Below are 23,991 nucleotides of genomic sequence, written 5' to 3'. Positions count from 1 at the left end.
ACGCTCTGAGGATAATACTATTAACAGGTCAATACAAGCCTTAAAAAAAGGGGGGGGGGGAGAACACTGTTTTAACCTAAAGGGTGAGCAGAAGAAAGAGATGAGGGGGAGATATTGTGGAAGGAACAGATTTGCAGGATGGATTTGTCAGGTCTGTTTGAACAAATGGTCACCAATTTGATTTGCAAACAGGGATGCAATGACCTGGACACATTTTGAATACTACTGATTCAGAGTAGGGCCAGTCCTGAAAACTTCACATTGCTAAAAAATATGGTCATTTAAGTCATTATTGTGTCCTGAACAAACACACAAAGCTACGAAAGTTAGCCCAATGTCTTATTCATTTACGAAATTCTCGGGGTAATCCAAAAGAATAAAAGCATTTTAGCTTAGTCATCCCTGTAAATATATCACAGTAAATGGAAGAGATGTTAAATGTAGAATTATAAAAAAATGTAGAACTTAAGATTCTGTTGCTTATAGAAATAAAATCTCCATAGTAAATATTTGTATCAATATATTAGAGGAGTGTTTCTCCTGTACCTCCATCTGTAGTATTAGCAGAAGATGGGTGTATTGGGTGTTCGCCAATACAGAACGTTACATGCAGGACATGTGCTCTCCCTCCCTCCCTCCCTCCCTCGCTCACTCACTCACTCCACGTTATAGGATTATTAGCCATTTTCGCTGCCATCTCCCTTATTTCCTTCTAACAAAAGCATATAATCTGATTTGGCCTTTGACTAATTAAGTCTTTAAACAACACATAATACTACTTTCTTTATGATGAAAAGATTAACAACATGCAGCATGGCCTCAACTCAACTGATTTATAGTTTTTTTTAATTGTGTTAATGTAATAAAATATGTGACAACCATTAAACACCTAAAAAAAACTAATAAAATGTACTCTGTTTATCTCCAACTCTCTCACACTCACCATCATCACTATCACACCCGAAAAACCACAATACTTTACTGTTAATGTAAAAATACTGCCATGTATTTCTACTAGACTTGATTTAAAAGCCTGTACCCAAACATCAGGAATACGCATATAGAGGGAGTACACAGAGCATTCACTATGCGCTTTGTCTCCCTCCACCCTTAAGAGTTGAGCATCAATAAAAATAATAAAATGCAAGATTAAATAATCTAACAAGCAGCCAAAGCCATAAAGCCAATAAAATTAAGTTTTGAAAAAGGGCATTACATGATAATAAAATTAAATTGAGCTGAAGCACATGTAGCTAATAGAATCCACTCTACTAAAGTTGTCAAACCTGCGGCTACAGTAGAGCTGGTAAGCAACCATGCATTCAGTCTCACACAAACGCACATGCAGTTTTACACAAACATATAAGCAGAGGCTCACAGATTACTCTGAACAATAAAGAGAGGAAATATTCGAGCTAAGGAGAAACAGCAAACCTAAGAAAACTGAAAAAGAAATGGGATAAATGGTAGAAATAGTACCTTCTAAAGCATCCATGTGATGAGAGAAGGGTGGGACACCTGCAGAACATTGCATGGTCTATCCAGAGCTCCTCAGCGACTGCTCCCTCTCGGAGCAGAGTGTGTGTATGAGCCAGAGAGAGAGCATGTGTGTGTGTCGTAGGCTGAGGGAGGGGATCCTACCCCTCCTCCTTAGGACTGTGCCTCCTTAACAGGATGGAGGGGTAGGTGGGGCCACTGCAATAAAGCAAACACACACACACACACACACACACATTTTTCTACGGTTGTTATGTCCTCGCTTCTCTTGCCGTTTCCCGCCTCCGCACTTCCATCTTTTTCGTCTCTTTTAAGACTTGCTCTAAACCTCCTTTCCTCGCATACTTGTTCTCATTCCTCTTGCCTCACGTTTCCCTCTGAATCTCAGTCTGTCTGCAAGGCTCTTACACTCTCCCTCTACCTTTCATCTAACACCCCTCCCTACCCCTTGCCCCTATCCCTTCCTCTCTGACTGTACGGCAATATTAACACGCTCCCATTAATCTGGAGAGGAGAGGGGCATATGTTGTTATTGGCTGGTGGTCCACAACCTGCTAAACTCCTGGTGTGTGTGTGTGTGTCCCGTTTGTCTTTAGTCTCATAATACTACAGCGCTTAGATTAAGCGGGACAGTCAGAGAGCATGGTGTGTTTGAGAAAAGAAAAGAGAGGAGAGGGACAGCGAGGAAAAGGAGAGGATTGGTGCCACGGTGTACAGCAGTGAAGCACACTTTTTTTTTAACCTTTTATAGTTCTTCTTGCTCTGGGTCTCTGTGCCACCACCCCTCCTCCCCTCAGCCACCAAACACAAATCCCATCTGATTCGGGGAGTAGTCATCCCTACATAAATCATTCCCTTATTCCATTGGCCGCACGTTACATTGAAAGTATTGATTTTTCTCCCCCCCCCCTGCCGCAGCACTGATTGCAAGGAAACCCTTCACAACGGTCACAAACAGGAAGTGGAAAAACAAACCGCGGGTGTGTTTCGATTGACCACAATGGCGGATCCCGAAGCTTTGGTCACAACACTGAAGACGGGAGATCTATGCTTTGCTGCACATAGCCCACGTGATGGAAACCCCAACATATAAAATACAAAAGATAGCAGGTAAAGCACAAATAACTAGTCCGTAAAATGTTATTAGCACTTCACAACGTTACTTGAACTGGGCAAATTGCCTCATTATCCTCAAAACAACCCAGGAAGCAACGGTACTACAATAGGAACCATTACATACAGTACATCTATATTCAATATTTCTAAATCTGATATCAATCCCCAAAGATAAATATCTTAAACTTAGCTGTAGCCACATAACAAACACAAGTGTGTTTTTGCAGCGATAATGGAGTATAAACCAAACCTTGGTGAGACAAAATAACAGCAAATGAGAGTGGTTTTAAACTGACCACTGTCCTTAGATTAAAATTGACCATCAGAAGAGCAAACGCTGCCGTTTCCATGACAGCACAGCTGAGGATACTTTGAACTCTGACCTTATACTTCTGCCTGTGCTCTGAAGCGGTGACCAAACCCAGGGTCAATCAAAATGAAGGTCAGCAGGGGTCAAATGGTAATGACCCTTCTCTGGTTACGCAACCACACCGTATCAGCCTCCTCCAAGTAGCATCTAAGCATCATTCATCCTAATCAGAGCTGTGCACCTTCCAGGAGTGCGAGATGATGCTGCCTCTGTATAATGAGATAGACTTTCACCGATGGAATGATGCATGAAAGAATGAGAGCAAAATATGAAACACTGATATAAGAAAAGATGAAGCTACACAAGAAATGGATTTAAAATGATGTCCATTCTTACAGTACATTGATGTGTTCATACCTCAATTTAATTGGTAGCATAAATTGTATTTCTTTAGGAGCAACTTTGATAGAATACACAATTTCCCAATGATGTAGTAAAACTTGGGATTGACAAAGAGGGCAGTCATCATGGTTGGGAGTTTTTCAGCACATGGCATGCACTGAAAGTGAGAAGCAGCAGAGAAGTTAAAAGGAAGAATGGTGTAATATTCAATAGCAACAGTTTTCCTGTAAGGTGCATTTCCAGGTATATTGGATGCCTGTGATGAGTCAGCACAAAATAGTGTAGGGTTTAATGACTGAAAAGACAATAGAATTATCTGCTCCATCAACAACGATGTAGTACAACTGTCAAAACTACTGGATTTGTCTAATAAAGAATGTATTTACAATACATCCCCAGAGTAGGATGGGGTGATCTTTAAGAAAAGATGACACTGTCTTGGGGTAGAGCAACTGGGTTGGAAGAGAAGGGGGAAAGACAGATGAAGGGGTGGAGGGAATGATCAGAGGGGTGCCAGACACAAAGAGGCCAGGCCATGGCCGGTGGCACGCGATGGGCAGATTAACCAGCGTTTCCTCCCCTAACTGAAGCATTAGGACACCTGACTGAGTCCCGCCAATGGCAGCCAGCCAAGGATTTGTGGTGTGGGGGGGGGACAAGCTGGGGCTCGCCTTTCAACACTCAGGCTCTTCAACAACACAAAGAGGGGTGGGGTGGTGTTCGTGGGGGGAAAAATAGGGAAAGATGGGCTGGTGGCTTGGAGTTGGGAGGGGGGCTACAAGCCTTGCCCCTCACCATCTGCTGCCCAGGCTAAGTGAGGACAGGGGTAAGGCCAGAGTGCAGGGTGGAGTACTCAAGCGCGTGCACAGAAAACACACGTGTATTTGCGTGCACGCACCTGTTAGTGTGTCAGTGGGTGGGTGGGTAGCATGGCAGATGGACAGGGCATACTCCTGGCACCAAAGCTTCGATGTTAGTCATTCTACGTTAAGGAGTGTCCCCCTTCCCCCACATTCCTAGCCCCTGCTACCTAATCCATAGTGCCAGCCAATTCTTTATGTTTTGCTCAGTTTGATTAAGACATCCATGATTAGAGACATTATGAGCTGGGTGAGAGGGTGTGTGTGAACCGCTTATCCATGCGGCTGTTTACTGTAATCAAGCCAAACAGATGCAGCCCCTTTTGCCCCCACAACACTTAGTTATGTCTGCTATTTTAACTGAGACACATTTTTATCAGTCAGTCACTAATCCCATCATCTTCTTCTCTTGTAAAAGTGATGCAAAAATGTGGTTGAGGGCGGGGACAAAACCCTGAAATTGTGATGGATGAATATTTACACACACACAGTTGCATCAAACAGTCTAAACCCACTCACATCTTTATATAGTATTTAACACAATTTCCCCCCCTGCACTGCGTGTTTATGTGTACATTATCAGTGAGCTGTCTATTTCCCCCTGTAAAAAAGGGGGTCAGAGCAGCAGACAGTTCAGTCTTGCTGAGCAGTAATCTGAAAATGCCTGTAATCCTGCATTCAGAGCCCTTCTGGAGACGGGTTGCAGTGTGGAGAGGTGTAGCCTCATCTCCGTTTAGCAGCCATGTGTCTGACCAAGCTTGACACGCAACCAGAGCCTTACAGCTGCCAGGACACACACTGAGAGATGAGGCAAAGTAAAGCTGCCCTGGTCACTCACTGGAATAATTATGCCATTTTTCACCCTATACAATGCAGAGCGTGTGCAGGTCACTGAACTTATTCAACTCGGTGTTAGAACAAGTGGCAAATCTGAGAGCCAATGAAATCCCTGGTTTATGAACATAGATTATGTGGACAATACATTAATAAGCTCCATTTCTGAAACACACACACACCAAAACACTGTCCAGTGGTAACTGTTTACTTGGCAACACCATCAGCAGCAATCACAACAGTCAGTCAATGATTAGGTGACACTTCTTTTCAGTAAGTACAAGTGAATCTTCCCAAGGGGTTTCTCTAACGATGAAGTGGCACTGAAGTTCCTGAAATAAATGGCAAATTAGTGCATTACCACATTGACAAATTGCAGTGGGGCAGAAAAGTAAGGAGCACAATTGTACATGAGGCTTTTGGGTGGCTTTTTTCTGAGAATGCACCACCTAAAATATTGAACTTGCCTTGGGTTCACAGTGGAAAACACATGGTTCTCGGTCAGCAGTCCCGTTTGTCTTGCACATTCGTCCCAGCTTCATTTCCAGAATATAGTTTATTCCCGCGACCACCTACAGAAAACAGCAGGTCTGATTATAGGCATAAAGTCTATGGCATCAAATGCACGTTGATCATGACTCCAGAATTAAAGTTTTACCTGAATTTTGGCCGATGTTATGTTTACAATTTTGTACGCAAACTGTTCTTCTGCTGCGTTGGCTTTGTTGAATTCAAACACAGCAAACCGTGATGCCCTTAAAACAATGGTGCTATTTACCGGGACTTCGTGTACCTCACCAGTCATCACTTGGGCGGGTACAATGCGACCAGCCGAAGCACAAACGAAAATCAAAAAACAGACGAACATCCTGAACCCAACAAGTTGTTTTTTGTTGTAGCCGCTAGTCCAGTCCAGTCGAGTGTATAGGTCCTGAGAAGCTCGCGTTCAAAGCCGGGTTAAAAACATACTGGTTAGAAACGCACACCTGTTTCCCATCTGTTGATTAAAATATGAATGTCCGAACTGAAACTACTCCTACCAGAAACTTCTGTGTTGCTCTGCAACCGCGTTGCTACGCTGCCGTGAAGCTGGTGCTGCTGGTGGAAAACAAGCTAATGCATGTTGATGGACTGAAGTAAGGGAACAACACGTATTATGTATTTATTTATTAAGAGAACTAGAGCAACATTTCTTTTTTCAGGCAACATAAATAATAATCATATATGATAAAAAATCATCACGCACAGGTGTGACTCTATTTTACACAGTCTGTGGTGTGACCTCATGACTACACATTGAACCCTCCCTCCGTCATTTTTGTCAGTCCCTCACAAGCCACACATACCACATTTGTAATAGTATTGCCATTTATTGTTTTATAACATTGACAGGTGTATATTCTTTAGTGTTTAAAAAAACAAAAAACTTTAATATCAAGAATATAAACAAACAAAATGTCCACTCTCTTTGCATAGCTAAATAACCACAAATTGGATAGACAAATTGTTCAAATCTACATAATTAGGCTGAGTGGACGTCAACTGTGTTCAATCAAGTGATTTCACTTACAGTCCGGTTGCTGGTTAGTACATTTCCTGGCAAAACTACATTATTAAGTAAAAGGAATATTCTAAGCCATTACATAACAAGGCCAGGGAATGATGTAAACAATTCTCAGGGCATTGAATATTCTTTGAAATAGGGATATCAAATAGCATTGCTGTAAATCAGCCTTGAGCAGGCCATCCTCAAAACATGGAGTCCATGTGACAAAAGGCACTTGTATGGCAGGCCACCACTACTACCAAAAAGGGGCTACAAGCTCACCATCTCCACCATGAAGCCAAAATCAAAGGGTGGTGAATACATTTTATAGGCATTTTATAGGCAGTGAATTTAATATTTCTTTATTTTTTTCGCAATTTAGAATCTTGTTTTTCCTCCTCAGCAGTCAATTTCTATACCTTACACAAACACAAATCCCTCTAGAACAAGGTTAACAATAAATGTATGAATATCATTGCCTCTCAAATTAATTATTGTTCATTCCGTATAAGCAAACAATGTTTTTAACAACTAAGATTTACTTGCTGTCTAGTGTTAGAATTAATTTTTGAGAGTGATCGCAGGTTTATGCAGGCTTATTTTAATGATGTATTGACAATTATTGTATGTATGATGGTCTGTTTTCATCCATTCTTGCTAGAGGTTTAAATTGCAATTATTGTGTCTTTATAAATCTCATCATGTAATATGCTGTGGGTTGTGCGTTTGTTGCAGACAAGTTTGCAGAGTCACGCTGATGAGAGGATCTTGCAGCCAGGAAGCAGTGATGGGCAAAGCAGCAGGAGGAGCAAAGTGCTGCTGGATGGGAAATGGACCCTAGAAGACATGGGGGAAATGAGGATTACTGGAAAGGAAGTAATTACAGAATTTGTTCTTTGGATCTTTCACCTAGTATAAAAAAGACAAAATAGAAAATAAATTAATTTGTTGTACTTGCAAGCGTTGGTTATCTGAGACACTGTGTAGCGTGGGTGGGAGGCAGCAAACTGAAGGTAGGGGCAGGGTTTTGTTTGTTTTGTGCGCTAAGAAAGGAATAATTATCGTAGGGCTACAACTAATGATTATTTTTTATTATCGATTGATTATTTTCTCAATTACTCCATTAATAGTTCAAATAAATTGTTAAAATGGTTACAAATCCCCCATATAGCCCAAAGCCAAAGGTGGTATTGTTTTGTTTGACCAACAGATTAAAGATATTCAGTTTACAGTTATATATGACAAGAAAAGCAGCAAATCCTCACGTCTGAAAAGCTGAAACTAGATTATTTGAATTGCTTGCTTGATAAATGACTTAAACAATTAATTGGTTAGTATGGTCGCTGAATAATTTTCTGTCAAACGACTGATTGATTCATGGATTAATTGTTTCAGCTCTCGATTACAGCAGCTAATAACTCTTTCAATGCACATATGGGCATATAAATATTGTATTAAGATAGACTTGGAATATCTAACCACATCCTTTAATAAACCTCTAACACACTGCAGAACCAACCATCCCAAACATGTTACACAGCTGAGCTTTGTTTAAGATGAAGAACTTCTTGTAGAAAATAGTTTCCAGACATACCAAATGTCATACTGAGTCACAAGGAAACGATATCAATAAATTGATACACACTACAGTACTGTATATCAGGTTCAGTCTCCATTTGATGTAATGGTGCTGCCATTTAAAAATATTTTACTAACCATAATTCAGGTTCAAGGAGAATGTAAATACTGTTAACAGTAATGAGTAAGACAGTACATTACATAAGAGCAATGGTATGCAATGGTTTATGCCACTTTCTACTTCTAATCCAATACATTTTGGCTGCAAATATAGCACTTTTTACTCAACTACATTTATTTTACAGCTTGAGTTACTAGTGACTTTGCGGGTTCAGATTATTTATAGAAAATGTAAATTGTCTCATAAATGATGATGTTATTATAAATTAAGATACCCAGCATTATATAAAGTAGTTACACGTATATGCACTTTTACCAGCTGCACCATAAACACATGAATACATCAATAATTATAATCCAGTAATACAATATATATGATTCTAAAATGGGCCAGTCTGTGAGTAGTTTTACTTTTGGTACTATATTTTGATGCTAGTACTTTTGTACTTTTACCTAAGTGAGATTTTGAATTCAGGACTTTACATGTAACTGTGTATTTCTACACTGTAGTATTGCTATTTTTACTTATGTAAAAGATCTGAAGACTTTTTCCACCACTGGTATTATTATTGTATTATTATTATTGATGCAACGTTTTATGTGCAGCATTTTAATGCTGTAGTTGCAGGAGGTGGAGCTGATTTTAACTACTTTATATACTTTTGGGTAGTTTACTGTAACAATAAATAATATTTTACAAACTGATTGTACCAGATTGTGTATGCAAAATGCTTAAATTGTGAAGTAAAATATAATTTAGCTGTGTAATAAATATAGTGAAGTAAAAAGCAACACGAACGTTATAATATTTATCTCTGAAATGTAGTGAGGTACAGTACTTGGCAAGTATTGCAGTACTTTAATGTAGCAAATAAAAAATGAAGCCTTCCTCTTTATCTAACGACTGTGTGCTCTTCTGCTATAGCTAACTTTTCTTACCGACCTTTAAACTTTTAGGATGTTGGTTAAACGTTGAGCACTTCGAGGTAGAAACAGCTGAATGTTGACCATGAATATTAATCATACATGGATTAATTTACTCACTCCAAATATATTTTATAATAACAAAATCATGCCATGATCAAATTTACATACTTCTTCATTGCGCTTCTTTACAATATTTACGGTCGTTGGCAATTAGCTAAATGCACGTTAGCGCCCCCTACCGACTCGGAGTATGAACTGTTTTTACGATTATGCTGGCAGGCATCAAATAATTACATAATTCAATCCAGAAATACAATACGAAATCCAAATGTTTTTTTTTGTTTGTTTTTAATATAATTTTTAAAAAAAGATGTCAGATAATATCATAGTGAGAAAATCTAGACATGGCAAAACAAGGGTGCAAATGTGTTCATTGCACACATGATTAAAACATTCTTAAAAGATGACCTAACCTAGGGAAGCAACAAGCTTATGTCTGAAATATGTCCTTTACAGTTTTGAATTCTGTTGAAATTACGTAATTTATTTGAGCTGGACAGCTCTGCAGATATGTCAGTACATTCATACACATTATTTAGGTGTGGTTAATAAAAACATTCACTGACATCACAATTTACAGTACCAGAATTTAAAACACAGCAAGACAATAAAACACAGGCTCATGCTTCTCTGAAGGTATAATTGATTGAATATAAATTGTTTTCCACAATGTAGTATTTTCACTAAGAATTTTATTTCACGCTTTTAATATTTACAGCCATGTCCCCAAGTTGGTCATATGCAAAATAAGGGACAAATAATAAGACCCAAGCATGTCAATCAGTAGCAATTAAACTTAAACTACTTTTCTTGATTCTAAATTAAGTATAAAAAAAAAATAAAAAAAAAAGACAATTTGGGACAAAGTTAAATCAATATTTATTTAAAAACAAAAAAATATAAACCACACTACACTTTTAAAAAGGCTATTTTCTCCTTTGTACAGAACATTTTAGTGTTGAACAAGCATTTTGTTTTTTAAAATGACCACATGTGAACAAACAATCACAAAGACAGTGGATTTCAAGCTTCATAAATGTTCCTATTATTGGGTCAGTATGACGTGAACCCGTTTCCTAGACAATGTCATCTGAACTGCAGACCAGTGTTTATGCATTTAAAGGGGGCTCACTCCAAGCCAAAATACATGTCATTATTTATTTTTGGTCAGATTCTACACAACACTGAACAAATCACTATCTATCATGGCAGCTCCATAAGAGCACAATACAGCCATCAAATTATGCTTAAAAACAATCCCTTGTACAATGGAGGAATGTAGTGCTGGTTCATCTTTTTCTTATGGCCGGCAAAACCAGTCCAAACACAAAACATGTGAAAAACTGAATATCATCACCAACTGAACAGATAGAAAACAACAGAAAGACTTGGATTAAGCTACACATTAGTTGTTGAGTCCACCCTTAAATGATCTTTATGAACGTTATCTCATTAGGTTTTCATTTTCAGACATTATCTAGTGAGGTTTACCGTGAGTGTTTTGGCACATCATTTGGCTGCATTATTTGTAGTATGATACATGCTCTGCTTTAAATAAACAAGTAAAAAAAACTTGGGCTGTTTAAATGGTGCCGATATGAAGAACTAACAAAACATCATTGCCTAAACCAACTTCTGTGTAAGATCTACACACTAGAAAACTGTTTTTCATAATTATATCTACAATAACCACTCTTAAAACACACTCCAGCTACCTTTTTTTTTTTTTTTTTTCTTCTTAGGGTATTTTCCATAAAGCATCTTCTCCCTTTTTTAGGGAACGTCGCACCTGAGGTACCTTCAGTATCCTTCAGAATCAGAGACTTCATTCAAGCTTGTCAAGTCAAAGGAAATCACAGTAAATAAAGAAATGTGTACCAGGATTTGTCCAAGATTTTTCTTCTTCTTTACCGGCCTAGACCGCAGCAGCGTGGCCACACAACATATCTGCCAACACTAACCTCTGAAGTTTACAAAAGGTCTCCACCCCTTTACAAGAACATAGCTTTGTGGATTAATAAAGCTTCTGCTGCAGAGCAAATGTAAATGGCAAGTCTGCTATTTTAAGACTCTTAACATAATCTGACAAACAAAAAACCGACTTCTGAAATATTTACTACAGATGTCCATATCTCAAATGACTGATGGAAAGATACTTTGGCTGAAATAAATGGTTGAACTAAAAGATGAGCCAACTGAAAAACAGGAGTGTTGACAGTTATGTTAGGTAGAGCCGCCGCACTGCCCCAGCCGGAGGATGGTGAGAGAAACCCTGGCTTGTACACATAACTCTGTCTTCAGTCAGTTTGAAGTCCATTAGAAACACTATGTTTTCCTACAGGGTATTATTCTCCGGGGAGAAGAGAGCTTCCAGGCCTGATGCTTCACTGTTCTGTATTACATCCTTGTCTGGCTTCGGCTTTTTAAAGAGCGATGGAAGATTCCGGATATGAACCTCCTTCCTGAACTGCTGGCACAGAGCTTTCTGTTGGCAGGGGACAGAGAGAGGAGAGGTTAAACAGAGCTATAAGATATCTACCAGAAAGAATTTCATTACATTGTACAGCCCTGTTGAGCTGCTGCACATATTTATTTATTTTTTTTACTGCCGAGCGCAGAAGATTTACAGCACAGCCACAATCCCACAGTGCTGAGTAATGACTCGCAATGTGAGGCCAGTGTGTCTGGTCACTTCTGATGAGCCTTCTACAGTAGGATATAATAGAGAAGCACTGCCCTCTAGTGGCTAAATGTGACATTACCCCAACAGTTCCTGCAATGAGCTTCCTGAACTGGTCTTTCCTCTTCTTGTCTCCAACCTTCTGGGCATTGGGGTCCATAAGCCTGTGATCAAACTGATCCAGAGCCTCCACACTGATGTTCGGGATCTGGGTCATCACTGCTCTCAGCTCTGGGTAGCGAGGTCGCTAAAAACAGAGACAGACAGGTAAGGATATTGAAAGCGATGCATTTTCGGGATTCAACTAGAAAGTTCCACTGACGAAACTTCTAAATTATACCTTTTTCTTTTTTAAACAGTACTATATGACTTTAGAGCTGAAACGATTAGTTGATCGACTAATTAAAATCAGAGACTACTGATTCATCGTTTGGAGTCATTTTTAGCTTAACCAGTTTGGAGTCCTGGGATGCTCAAATTTGGCATGGAGGTTGAGTGTGTGTGTGTGTGTGTGTGTGTGTGTGTGTGTGTGTGTGTGTGTGTGTGTGTGTGAGTGAGTGAGTGAGTGTGTGTGTGTGTGTGGATTTTCTGCTTTTCTTTGTCATCTATGATAGTCAACTGAACATCTTTGAGTTTGGACTGTAAATTAGATGAAACATGCACTTTGGTACTTTTTCATGACATCTTATAGACAAAACAATCAAGAAAATAATGGGGCAGGTTAATGACAGTTAGTTGCAGTACTAGATGACATCTTTAACTTATAGGAGGAAAAACTGACCAACCAAGGCAGAAATAAAGAGCCGATATGGCAGAGATTATTGCCTTTAGCCTCACCAGATTTTCATAGATGAGCATGGCCAGCTGAGAGAGGGTAGAGCTGCAGACCTCATGCTGCCCGTGAACCTGAAGGCCCCTAAGAACACTGGTATAAAACCATGTGACCGCCTCAGGAAGAAGATTACCCCCTACGACCTGAGGAGACACAGAGTAGATGTGTGAGGAAAACTTTAGAAATATGTGGACATTTAAGTTTACAGTCACCTTTCAAGTCACTGGTTTTGGTCTTTTATTATATACACAACATAGAACATGGCCAGCCTCATCTCTTAAAAAGGAAAGTGTGACGTGTAAGGATAAAAAAAGATCCAGGGTACGTTTGTTACCTGCCGCAGAAGTGTCCAGCAGACCATGGAAGCAGTGCGGTGACAGTTGGTGGTGTCCTTCCACGACAGAGAGGTGAAGGAGAGGGTCAACAGGTTCATGTAGATGTTCTGGGGGAAAAAGAAAAAAACAAGAGAGATGTTGAGTTTATATGCAGCATTTAATGAGTGACCATGTGTGTGTGTGGGAATGTTATGAGTCTCAGGCTGACCTCGTGTTTCATCAGGCATTTTCCCAGCTCAGTCAGCTCCTCTGTGGGCTGTGCTGGAGTCGGCGTCTGCACTGAATCCATCATCATGTCTTCCTCTACAAGAGCACATTTCAAGCGAAGTGGTGAGACTATGGGTAACACAGAAAGTCAACTATTCGATCTCAGGAGCATGATTCGGCTAATATCACAGTTGAATCGTCAGGAAAAGACGCTTATGAAGCAAAGGATGCTTGGTTTCTCCCAATTAAATGATACATTTCCTATTTTGGTATAAATATCAGCCTAAAACAAATGACATCTGCTTTCAGTCAATCTCCTTAGTGTGCGTGAAGAAATAAACATGATAGATAAGTTGCCCAATCCAAAATTTGCGAGACCGTTGAAGCAGCATCTTGGCGACACCGTCAGAAACACTAAACAACAACATAAGGCTACTAAACAATGAGCAAATGAAAGAAACGTGGCGGGACACGTGACGCTTGTCTTGCTTTGTCATTAAGACTGTGGATATTTGTTTTGTTGATGTGGTAAGTGTACAGTATATATTGAGAAATCTAAATAATACAATCAAATCAAACAAAATTAGCCTATTTTTTAAAATGTTTTAAAATGTGACTCTCACCATCTGCTTCCTCCTTATTTGCTGCTGGTTCAGGCAGCTTTTTGGAAATGCAGCTCACAGCTAGAAGAGAATGAAGAAGAAAAGTATTATGACCCCACATGAACTCAACTCCACAGGTTACACTCTTAAGAGTAAAAGGCTGAACCAGCAGTTGCTGCTGTATGCTGAAAATCCCACACCTCATATATTTTTAGCATCTTCTCAATATGAAACATCACAAATCCCCCTCAATTACTTTGGGAGTGCACAGTGGGGGTAAATTATTTCAAACCCAGTCAGCAGGTTGTTAGTCACTCAAGACTCAAGACTAACCCTATTGGAAGGAACGCAATCTATCCACCACAACATAAAGAATCTCAGCTCCATCCAGGAATTATGGCTGATATTTGCACTTCCCTGATGCGCTGTGAAACTGTTTTTAGCTTGTGTAGCTGGCAACAAGCACGACCTTACCACATGACTAAAGTGCATTAGCAGTAATAAGTCCTGAGCTTCACTTTACGCTCGGCTTTACACAGGGACATTATATTGCCATCATAAAACAAGTGCAACATCATTGTCACAAAAATAACTCCCATTTGCAATAGATATTTTATTTCTTAATCAATACTTATGCCAACAAATGCAGAGTGGCTGGCGCATGGTACTCAACGCAATGCTAGAGAATACACTTCTTTCACAGTTACATCCTTTACTCGGAAACTTTATTTCTGCTGAGACTTACTCAGAAGATCCAGCACCTCCCTGGTGAGCAGGCGTACTATCTGCTCCTCCAACATCTCCTGCGTCACCTGGCTCTCCTGACACACCACCTCCTCCTCATCATCACTAAAAAAAACACAACAGATTACCAGTAGGTCCACTTGTACTATAACACTTACAGATACATTATCCCCCTAGCTTACTTGGCAGAGGTCTTCTGGTTGATGACCTGCCACTTGACGTTGAGTCTCTGTAGTATGAAACGGAAGCAAGACCATGAGATTTGGAGAGAAAAATCACAGCGACTGAGATTAAAATGTATTTAATGGTGAGATTAACGACAAGTGTTACAAAATGGGAAGTACGGATATCTGACCTGGTGCATGTAGGCAAACAGAGGTCCCAGCAGGGGGCAGAGTAGACTGTTGTAGTACTCCTGAGGACACGATTGCACCAACTGCCTCAGAAACACCCGTAAATTTATTAAGGAAATTCCATGTTAACATAAAAGCAACAGCTCAGATTTGTTCATGTAGAGTACTTTCCATCTAAAAAATATATTTTACACCCATGTATATCACTTGGACTAATCACTGACTAAAGCATGGAAATGATAAAACTGGAAAATCAAATGAAAGCATGAAAGGATATGAATCATAGGGCGGAGTCTGTGGTCAGGCACATGGTCGAGGGAGACAAAAGCAGAGGCGGCTATTTCTTCACTCAACCTCTCAATGGTGTAGAAGTCCTGCTGCAGGGACAGACCTGCATTTCCCAGGACATGGAAGCTACAGGAGGTAAAGAGGGCAGAAGATGAAGTAGAATGTAATCTGCAACAGCAGGATGTGAGGTATAAACAATATCAAAGAAAGGTTTGGGGGATATTCTCACCAGTTGTCATACAATGTGGTAAAAAATCCCTGCATTCGCTCTAGGTTGGTTCTGTACACAGTAGAGTCATAAATATCCAGAAGGTGGTGATAGAGACCTGGAGAAAGCACATATTGAGAAACTTTAACCACAGTCTTTTCACATGATGGCTCAATAATGATGAGGGAAGTCACCTCTTACCAAGAACCAATGTTTTCTCTGCATCCATCACCTCATGGGCTCTGGAGAAGGTCTCACTCAGACGAGTCATGTTCTCTGGTGTGAACAGACTGTTGTGAGTCCTGCATTGAGGAGTAAAGAAAAGAGACCAATCACAGATCAGTAGAATAGCAGGAAGTATTGTTGAAACACTGCTAGAGATACTGGTGGGGGAAACTCGTTACACGTAATGCAGTCAACTCATCAAATGACAAAATTAATGATATTATTACATCCCTTTTACACTATGACCCCAATACATGTCCCATCTACAGATCTGTGGGTATAAAAAGGATTAATGCAAGGTACAGTGTCAAACGACAGGCATACCTGATCAGAGCCAGCACGTTGGGCAGTAAGACCAGGAACTGGGCAGTGCAGGGGTTTCTGTAGATGGGACCTCCTGTGGTGGTGTAGCCCGACACAAAGCCACCAGCCTTGGCTTCCTCCAGGTCTGCAGGCCAGCGTGCCCGCTTCACCACCCCCAACATAGCGTTCAAGCAGAAACTCAACTAGAAGAGGGGAAGAAGAAGAAGAAGAAATAATCAGTTAAATAATCAGTTACAGTATTAAATCTCACTACAAGCTGTTTTTAGGCATCATGACTCTAAAGATGACAATGTTGTTAGATTATCACTTTGGACCAAGAAATGTTTTGCATTCATTCATGTCTCAAAATTTTAATTGGTCCAATACTATTTATGACCAAATACCTTCTAAGAGCTCACATACTAACTTACCCGTCCCCTATGCAGGCCCGCTGTGTCAATGTCTTTACTTTGCTCAGTGACCACCTGATCAGCGCCAACAAAGGACAGGAACACGACCGGGTCCGACAGCACACTGAAACACAAAGAAGAGGTAGCAGTCAATTGTCTGTATTGACTTTAAAACACGTCATGTACAATTTGAGGTGAAATAAGAGAGAATTCAAAACGCACTGCCTCATCTCATCCGAGGTCCAATCTGCAACCACTGAAGCCATCAGTTCATCTAGAAAAGCCTTCTGCTTATCAAAGTCTTTGAACTGGTTACTGATGAGCACCAGAGCCTCCATCAGCGAACATTTCTCCATGTGAGTGAGCGAGGCTTCGCTCGAGAACAGCTTCTTCACGTGATTGTAAAACATGTCAAAACAAGGCTGGAGAAGAAAAGAGTAAATTATGACAAAATGCCAATTCAGCATCACGGTGAACTTCAGGTTCACATTTGTGTACATAAAATGCATCAACTGAAAGAAAGTCAAATCTGTCATGGCTTTTTACTTGGACACTTACCAAGATGAACTGTGGGTAATCCCGGCATATTTTGATGATGGAAGAACTGGCGTGCCTCCTCACGTTCTTTACAGATCGGGTCCGAGGTGCCTGAAGACGTCAGTAGGAGAAGGAAATTGTTTTGGTCTTGGACATGAAGGATGAGGAAAAGTGCCGATATTTGGTTCTGTGACGGCAACTCACCTTTCTTTCCTGACCAACCTCAAATGTGATGGCTTTAAACAGCTGTAGGATACAAAGAATACAATACTGTGAGGTCAATGTTAATTATAAATACTTGTTATGTACCAATTGTTTTCAAATGTGTTGCAGAAACTGCAGGCACAGCAACATAATGCACGCACAATTATGTGACACAGGGAACGTTTTTGTAAAATTGATATTTGTAAAAGAGAACTCACTGTTCCCTTATAATACATGTATGGAAGATACACATGAATAATAGCTCAGCTGACCTTGGAGAGGACCTGTGGCAGGAAGTGCGGTCTGTGTATGACAAATGGGAAGAGGGCAGAGACGTTGGTGAGCACGCAGGACAAGATGAGCGGGTCTTTGGTGTCGTAGTTCAGCACGGCCTGCAGCAGCTCCATGCTATGATCTATGGGCAACTTCTACACAGTAAGAGGCAGAAGGAGGGGGGCAAACTTTCACATCATTATAGTCAACATTATTTTTCCCCCACACAGTATTGTTCTGCTACTTAAAATTGAGTCTGCTACCTCCTCCTCCAGATGTTTGAAGATCTGTGCGACCATACACTCCATGAAGACGGTCATAGCGTCCCACTGGATCACTGATGGAGACAGGAGGGAGCACAGGCCCTCAGCAGTCTTAGCTAGGGAGGGTAGAGAGACATGTCAAGTTAATTCACTGCACGTAAGAATTCATGACCATCAACATGTAAATACATGTTTGGATTCTTTCCCCCACCTAGTATAACAAAGTTATAACAAATTTAATTGAATGGTCAGAAAGGTTCAAAAACATATTTTGCCCACTCATACATTCAAATCAAAATGACTCGTACATCTAACCAATAGGGACTCTTTTTTATTTCCACATTGCTGTATATATTTTACATGTTAAATTAACCAAACCCACCACAAATGTGTAGAAAGATCCTCCCCAACATGTGTCAAAGAATGAGGACAAACACTTACATGTGGTAGTCCCGGTATCAATAGGGCTGCTGATCTGATACTGTAGCCATTCTGCTGCTATCTGGAAAGCCTCCAGAGGGACAATGCGGCACGTAATTCTCACCACCTCTCCCTGCTGCGCTCGAAAAGCTGTTAAGCAAGAACATACGCAGTGATAAACATCAAGGGATAAAATAAAGACCGCTGGTCTTAAGTGAAGTAACGCTCAATCCATAATACTTACAATTAAAGAAGGAATTGAAGTCCTCGTCGCCGTCGAAGTCCACACAGGAGTACTCGCAACTTGGGTTATCGTTTCTAGAAGGAAATCCAGCCTGGAGAGAAAGACAAAAGCCAGAGTTCTGCAAGTTAAATGCAAGACTTTTATAGACCTTTTAAATACCACTTAGAATGATAGACTTCACGGCCATAATGGCAAATTATGATAAGACATAATGGAAAATCAGTTTAGAAAGTAAATATTAATCAAGTACTTAATAATACGATACGATCATTCGTATGTAATACACAGCGGCTTTGTGAGCTGCGTGTGTACTCTACTAACATGAGATGACTGTGATGCACATTTGTGATGCGTATTGGCCTCCAAACCTCATATAGCGCCTTTTGGTAACAAAAACTCCTTTCAGTAACAAAAACTCCTTTTTGAACTCAATGCTTTTTAATTTTTTTATAAATACACTAGACCCTGAAGGACCCTGAAAACCTTTACACTTTGTTGCCTTCCATGTACCCTGGGGATGGTAGCACATCCGTCTCACCTTGACTAGGTTGGTCATAGACGCTCTGAGGAATTTGATGGCCATCTCCACAACAACCGCGTCCTTCGACAGAGTCTCATGTCTGAACAAAGCTCCCCAAGTAGCCAGAGTGGAGGACTTTAAAAACTGCAGAATAAAAAAAGAAAAGAAAATCACAATAAAGATCAAACACAGCTGTAAGATTCATATTCTATTGATTCAAATGCAGTCTTTAACAAAAGGATTTAGAAGGTTTGATAATATTGTTTTCTCACCTGACTGGAATGTGTAGTGAAGGCTAAAAGGGCTTCCATGTACTTGCTGAGATTTGCAGGTACCTTAACCTCTACATCTGAACCCTGTGGAGAGAACAGGATATTTTGCACTGATCAATATCGTACACAGGAAGTTTTAACTGCTAAAAACATGTTTTTATGATCTTACCTAACTTGTGTTCATGGCCAGGATAAAAGACCGTGTGAACACAGGAATTAATGTGCGGACAAATTAAGTCAAACTCACCACTAATGAGCAGAGCTGGCCTCCTAGAGCACACAGGACTTGACACAGCCTCTTCAGAAACATGTAACGCCGCTCCACCACCTCCACTGCTCTAAAAATAAAAAAGTGTACAAACAGCATTACAAGTCACAATACTGTATAAACGTACTTCTATGTGTTTTCATGGCTATTTTTCATCTCTTTGTGCTCCACCGTAGGTAGATTTGTTAAATGACTTACTGTGAGTCAGAGGATTTCTTACATATTGCGAGTCCATCTGCTGACCTGTAACCAGACAGACACAAACAGTTTAACACCTGTGACAACAGTAGGTTGAAGTCGGTAAAGACGGGATGATGGAGAGAAGCGGTTTTACTCACTGGGCTGCAGAAAGGATGTAGTGGATGGCCACATCATCAAACAGCAGCATGAATGGCTTCCTATCCTCCAGCTTACCCTGTGGCAGACGGACACAATACACTAATTATTATTGTTCATTTAATGTAGGCTTTCTCGGTAGTAACAGCTTACTGTAGCACGACTCGTCTGATCTACGGCTCTATAATTAATGATGAGGCAGTTTCATATTCCAACTAGAAAGCACCCAGAAAGCACATACTTATAATCCTCTAATGTTCTTATTTTTAATATTAACAAATATCCATCTGTATCAGCATCAACTACACACAGTGATACGAATGCTTATTGGCTGATTGTGGATAGGACTTTTGGAGGATATTTAAATCTTGTTTGACATTTTGCTGATCACCCCTGTACAATTCCTAAAATTGATGACTTAGTCATTTAAATGTATGATGTAGCCATAGCACTATGTGCATGAGTTTCCAGACTTTACAGGATCTCTCAGAGATGATACGTACACACATCATTCAAACGTGGTTACACGCATTCAAGAGTCGAGATCAATTTATGTTAGATAAGCCAAGTCTACGAGAGTGCATCTGAAAACCATAAAATCAATTACCGGTAAACCTTTTGGGCTCACAAATATATTCAAATAATCAACTTTGACTGGATGAAATTTGTAGAAGTTTTCGTAGAAAGAAAAAAAATGCAAAATTGGTAGATTTATCTTGGCATGCAGAGAATAAGACTCTCCTACCCACCGCTCAGTTAAGCCAAACATTTGAATGTCATAAATAACCACATGGTGGCGCTATTGCTCTACATCTGCACAACTTTTTCCATGGCTCAACTTTCCAAAACATTCCATTAAAATCTGGTAAGACGTTTTAAAAGATATCGTGCAGAAGTAGCTATTTGACAAATGTAGACAAAAAAAAAAAAAAAATAGGACACATGTGACTCACCTTCCGGCTGATAGCAATGAGCAGACACTCTGCTGCCTCCAGCTGCAGCTCCGGTTCACTCAGCAGCAAACACAACATCTCCAGTAGATGACAGTTTCCGGAGGTGATGTGCACCAGAGACACCCAGTCTATGTAGCCTGCAAGTGTATTCAGTGTAGCCACAGCAACCCGACAGTGAGCTCTGGCCTGTGCGTGGAACATGAAGGTAAATCAAGTAATCAAGTAATAAGAGGTTCATTTTAGAGCAGAAAAGCAGTGCTGTTATCTCACCTGCAGTTCATGTCCGGGTGACCCTTTCTGGAAAAAGAAAAATGTATAAACACAAATCAGACAAACCTTATAGTCCCTTCACTGTTAAATGCTTCATTTGAATGCATCAAGAGATAAGAAACATGAAAATACTGACAAAATTATCTTAATGCTACTTATTTCTACAAAATAAAACTCAAGACTCCACTGACCAGTTTACGGTAGTCCTCCACATTAACATGCAGAATGGCCATCATGAAGCTGAAGATGCTTTCCATGTTTTGGGTGAGTGTCTGCTGGATGTCTCTGCGTCGCTGGGTAGGCAACGTTTGGAAGGTTATCACATCCTCTGCCAGCCTCAGCAGGATCAACATCACCAGCTCTGTCTGCGCCTCCTATGAAAAGTTCATTTTAGTTTTAACTTCATTTACTTACATTTTACTCTTAAAAACACTGATACAATCATGGAAAATATGTTGTTGTAGGTTCATAGTTGCAGCATTTAACCTACAATTGCTAATATCTATCAGTGGCAGAGTTGACATGATGACACCACATAATCCTCAATTGGTACTTATTAGCATGCAAGGTATTACATTGTTGTATTCAAATTGCATGCAAGCCGGCAGAGGAAATGACTGATATGCAGTAACAAACTGTATGTACTATATAAATTACTCACGCCACTGCTAGTGAGAGCTTCCATCTCTTTCAGCATATCTGGCCAATGTTGAGGCCATTCTCTCTTTATCATTTCCACAGTGATTCGTGACAGGCCATCTTTGATGTGGCTCTCCTCCTCCAGGATAGCATGAGTACCCTGATGAGACCCAAAACAGGTGTCAGATAAGTGTCTACGACTGTGACAGTAAGACAGAAATTCAGTTTAATTTAAACCACAAGACAGTTCAGATGCTATCACACTTACAGTTGATAACAGCTGCATGGCACATTCCTTCAACTGGACTTTCTCTCTTTGTTGCATGTTGTTCCATCGGAACCTGCAAGAAAATTAAGCTTCCTTTTAAATATGCAGCTTTTAGCATGTAATTATTTGTTACAATGTTACTTGATTTGTATGTTACACCTACTTGATGACGTGCTCCAGGATTTGCAAACCAAAGTGTCTCACAACAGCTGGCTGGGCTTTGTCAGCCAATTGTAAGCCACATGGGACACAGAAGGAGCTCGTCTCTTTAAACTCCTCGCAAAACTGTTGTGGAAAATAAAGCTAGTTATATTACTATATTATATTAAGGTTTTAAAAAAAGCATATTACCATGTACGTGTAATGTGTCAGTTAGTGACTATAGCAACAACTGCCTTAGCAACATTAACGTTACACACGCTAACCTAACTAGCCATCGAAGCAACGTTGCCATTAGCAACATGACGTTAGTTGAACGTTTTAAATAGAACTCTGTCTTTGAAAACCCTCAAGAGGACTATCAGTATTAAACCAGATGTTACCATAGCTATGAATGAATGTGAGTCGACAGTGAATGTGGTGGTGAGGTGATAATCATGGCATACCGGGGCTAGCTCGCAAAGCATCTGGCCACATCATGTATAAGCGAATGTTAACAAACGTAAACAAACGGTATGAACGTTGCTATTACAAATACCCTTACCGATAACAATTACTTTTTATTCAGATACGCAGTTACTTTATTCTACTTTCACAACAGCTACAATAAATGACAAGCTCAGCTAGCTAGCAACTAGCTAGCAACCCATAACGGTGCTACCTTTAGGGCCTCCAGTCGGAAAATTTGGCCTGTTTCTGCATCCATCATCACATTCAGGGCTTTGATTAGCTGATCACACATGGCGGCCACCTGGTCAGCCATGACTTAAGGTAGCGTCTGGCACACCGTTAAGGCGAAAGCGAGGAGCTCCCTTATGCAAAACACCTGCACGACAGTGAGCTGCGTACACAGGGAGGTACCAACGTGCTCAAAATGTGCTGCATGCGTTTTTGAACCGTTGGCTTGCCGTCTAATCGGAATTCTGGGAGTTGTAGTCGAAGCGTCATGTTTTTTTTAAAGATCGTCTATGTATTGAAAGAGAAACCAGTTTAGTACGTTTCTTACTAAAGTCTGAAAACCTATTGAGTCCCATAGTGTTTGTCTTATTTCATAAGAAATTAAGGAATAAATGATCAAATGAATATACAATTATTTAATAAATGATTAGAACTCAACTGAATATGACATGTCGTTCTCATCATTTTCTTTATAGAAATGACAATCCCTTAAATATTTGTATTAGTTTTGTTTGTTTATCTCAAAATGCTTTTTCCAAAAGGCTGTTTTTTTCCCATTGTGGAATTTTCCCTAATGACACTTATTTCATTAGGTCACTTTTCGTGACAGAGAAGTTGAGTCGCTTGTAACTCACCTTTCAGCTCCTAGAATTATTTAACAGTTTCTTGTTTTATTTATAAATCTTACTCTATTCATTCATATAAGTATTTATATTATAATAACTTATTTATTGGATTTATATTGCATACATTGTTGGGGTTCCATAGTATATTATTCTCTTATCTCACTAGCAAGCAGTTTTTATTTTTTAATTGTAGTCATTTCAGTCTGGAAGAAGTGGAAGGTCAAATATGGAAGACAATGTCAAATTTAATCTGTGGGTATCAGTGAGCCTGCATGAACAATACTGAGGTAGAAGTAATTATTTGCATTATTTACACCTGTGCTTTTTCTACTGTGCCATGTCAAAATGTTTTCTGTGAAAAATGCATATTCCTAAACTAATTTTACATTAAATTAGCACAAACGTGTTGACACACAGTAAGGATCCAGCATAGACTGTTTATATAATTTGTCTATTTCAGACCAAATTAGCTTTTGAATTTATTTTCACACAGAATAAAGACTTTTAGTTTGTGCTTCAGAAAGGAATCTCTTCATGGCCAGTATAAGCAGTTATTGCAACCAATAACCATTTCAATGCAAATAGGTGCAAGTGAGTATTTTCAGATACAAGGAATTATAGGTA

The 23,991-nt window shown here is 39.8% G+C and overlaps 2 protein-coding genes and 1 long non-coding RNA gene across 3 annotated transcripts; 1 reads left to right on the top strand and 2 right to left on the bottom strand.

Annotated features, from left to right (window-relative positions):
* Positions 1 to 5,206: 5,206 nt before the first annotated feature.
* Positions 5,207 to 6,056, bottom strand: LOC115020132 (cystatin-like). Its single transcript, XM_029450037.1, has 3 exons — positions 5,678 to 6,056; positions 5,487 to 5,591; positions 5,207 to 5,351 (listed from the first exon to the last, which is right to left on the bottom strand). The coding sequence occupies exons 1-3, from the start codon at positions 5,885 to 5,887 to the stop codon at positions 5,262 to 5,264; spliced, it is 405 nt and encodes a 134-aa protein (XP_029305897.1). The 5' UTR covers positions 5,888 to 6,056; the 3' UTR covers positions 5,207 to 5,261.
* Positions 6,026 to 11,131, top strand: LOC115020133 (uncharacterized). The gene is made up of 3 exons (XR_003833540.1): positions 6,026 to 6,155; positions 7,301 to 7,441; positions 11,028 to 11,131. It is a non-coding gene; the product is annotated as an uncharacterized LOC115020133 (long non-coding RNA).
* On the bottom strand, positions 10,112 to 22,926 carry xpo5 (exportin 5). Its single transcript, XM_029450036.1, has 33 exons — positions 22,725 to 22,926; positions 22,068 to 22,189; positions 21,905 to 21,977; positions 21,659 to 21,796; positions 21,189 to 21,371; positions 20,998 to 21,024; positions 20,728 to 20,913; positions 19,777 to 19,853; positions 19,637 to 19,681; positions 19,418 to 19,508; positions 19,171 to 19,254; positions 18,917 to 19,042; positions 18,379 to 18,469; positions 18,156 to 18,284; positions 17,715 to 17,830; positions 17,451 to 17,606; positions 17,179 to 17,220; positions 16,996 to 17,085; positions 16,660 to 16,859; positions 16,459 to 16,561; positions 16,049 to 16,230; positions 15,701 to 15,801; positions 15,521 to 15,617; positions 15,281 to 15,417; positions 15,006 to 15,103; positions 14,833 to 14,879; positions 14,652 to 14,755; positions 13,928 to 13,987; positions 13,306 to 13,400; positions 13,097 to 13,204; positions 12,768 to 12,905; positions 12,013 to 12,177; positions 10,112 to 11,735 (listed from the first exon to the last, which is right to left on the bottom strand). The coding sequence occupies exons 1-33, from the start codon at positions 22,824 to 22,826 to the stop codon at positions 11,586 to 11,588; spliced, it is 3,663 nt and encodes a 1,220-aa protein (XP_029305896.1). The 5' UTR covers positions 22,827 to 22,926; the 3' UTR covers positions 10,112 to 11,585.
* Between the last annotated feature and the right edge of the window lie 1,065 nt (positions 22,927 to 23,991).

The sequence above is a fragment of the Cottoperca gobio genome, chromosome 15 (assembly GCF_900634415.1).
Source record: "Cottoperca gobio chromosome 15, fCotGob3.1, whole genome shotgun sequence".
In the NCBI taxonomy this organism is placed as follows: domain Eukaryota; kingdom Metazoa; phylum Chordata; class Actinopteri; order Perciformes; family Bovichtidae; genus Cottoperca; species Cottoperca gobio.
This window is presented reverse-complemented; position numbering and strand designations above follow the sequence as displayed.

Coding starts and splice junctions, on each gene's coding strand:
- LOC115020132 (XM_029450037.1), bottom strand. CDS start 5,887: ATGTTCGTCTGTTTTTTGATTTTCGTTTGTGCTTCGGCTGGTCGCATT. Junction 5,592..5,677: donor TAACATCGGCCAAAATTCAG/GTAAAACTTTAA, acceptor TGTTTTCTGTAG/GTGGTCGCGGGAATAAACTA. Junction 5,352..5,486: donor TTTTCCACTGTGAACCCAAG/GCAAGTTCAATA, acceptor CATTTATTTCAG/GAACTTCAGTGCCACTTCAT.
- xpo5 (XM_029450036.1), bottom strand. CDS start 22,826: ATGGCTGACCAGGTGGCCGCCATGTGTGATCAGCTAATCAAAGCCCTG. Junction 17,221..17,450: donor TGCCACAGGTCCTCTCCAAG/GTCAGCTGAGCT, acceptor TGTATCCTACAG/CTGTTTAAAGCCATCACATT. Junction 16,231..16,458: donor CGGGCCTGCATAGGGGACGG/GTAAGTTAGTAT, acceptor CCCCTCTTCTAG/TTGAGTTTCTGCTTGAACGC.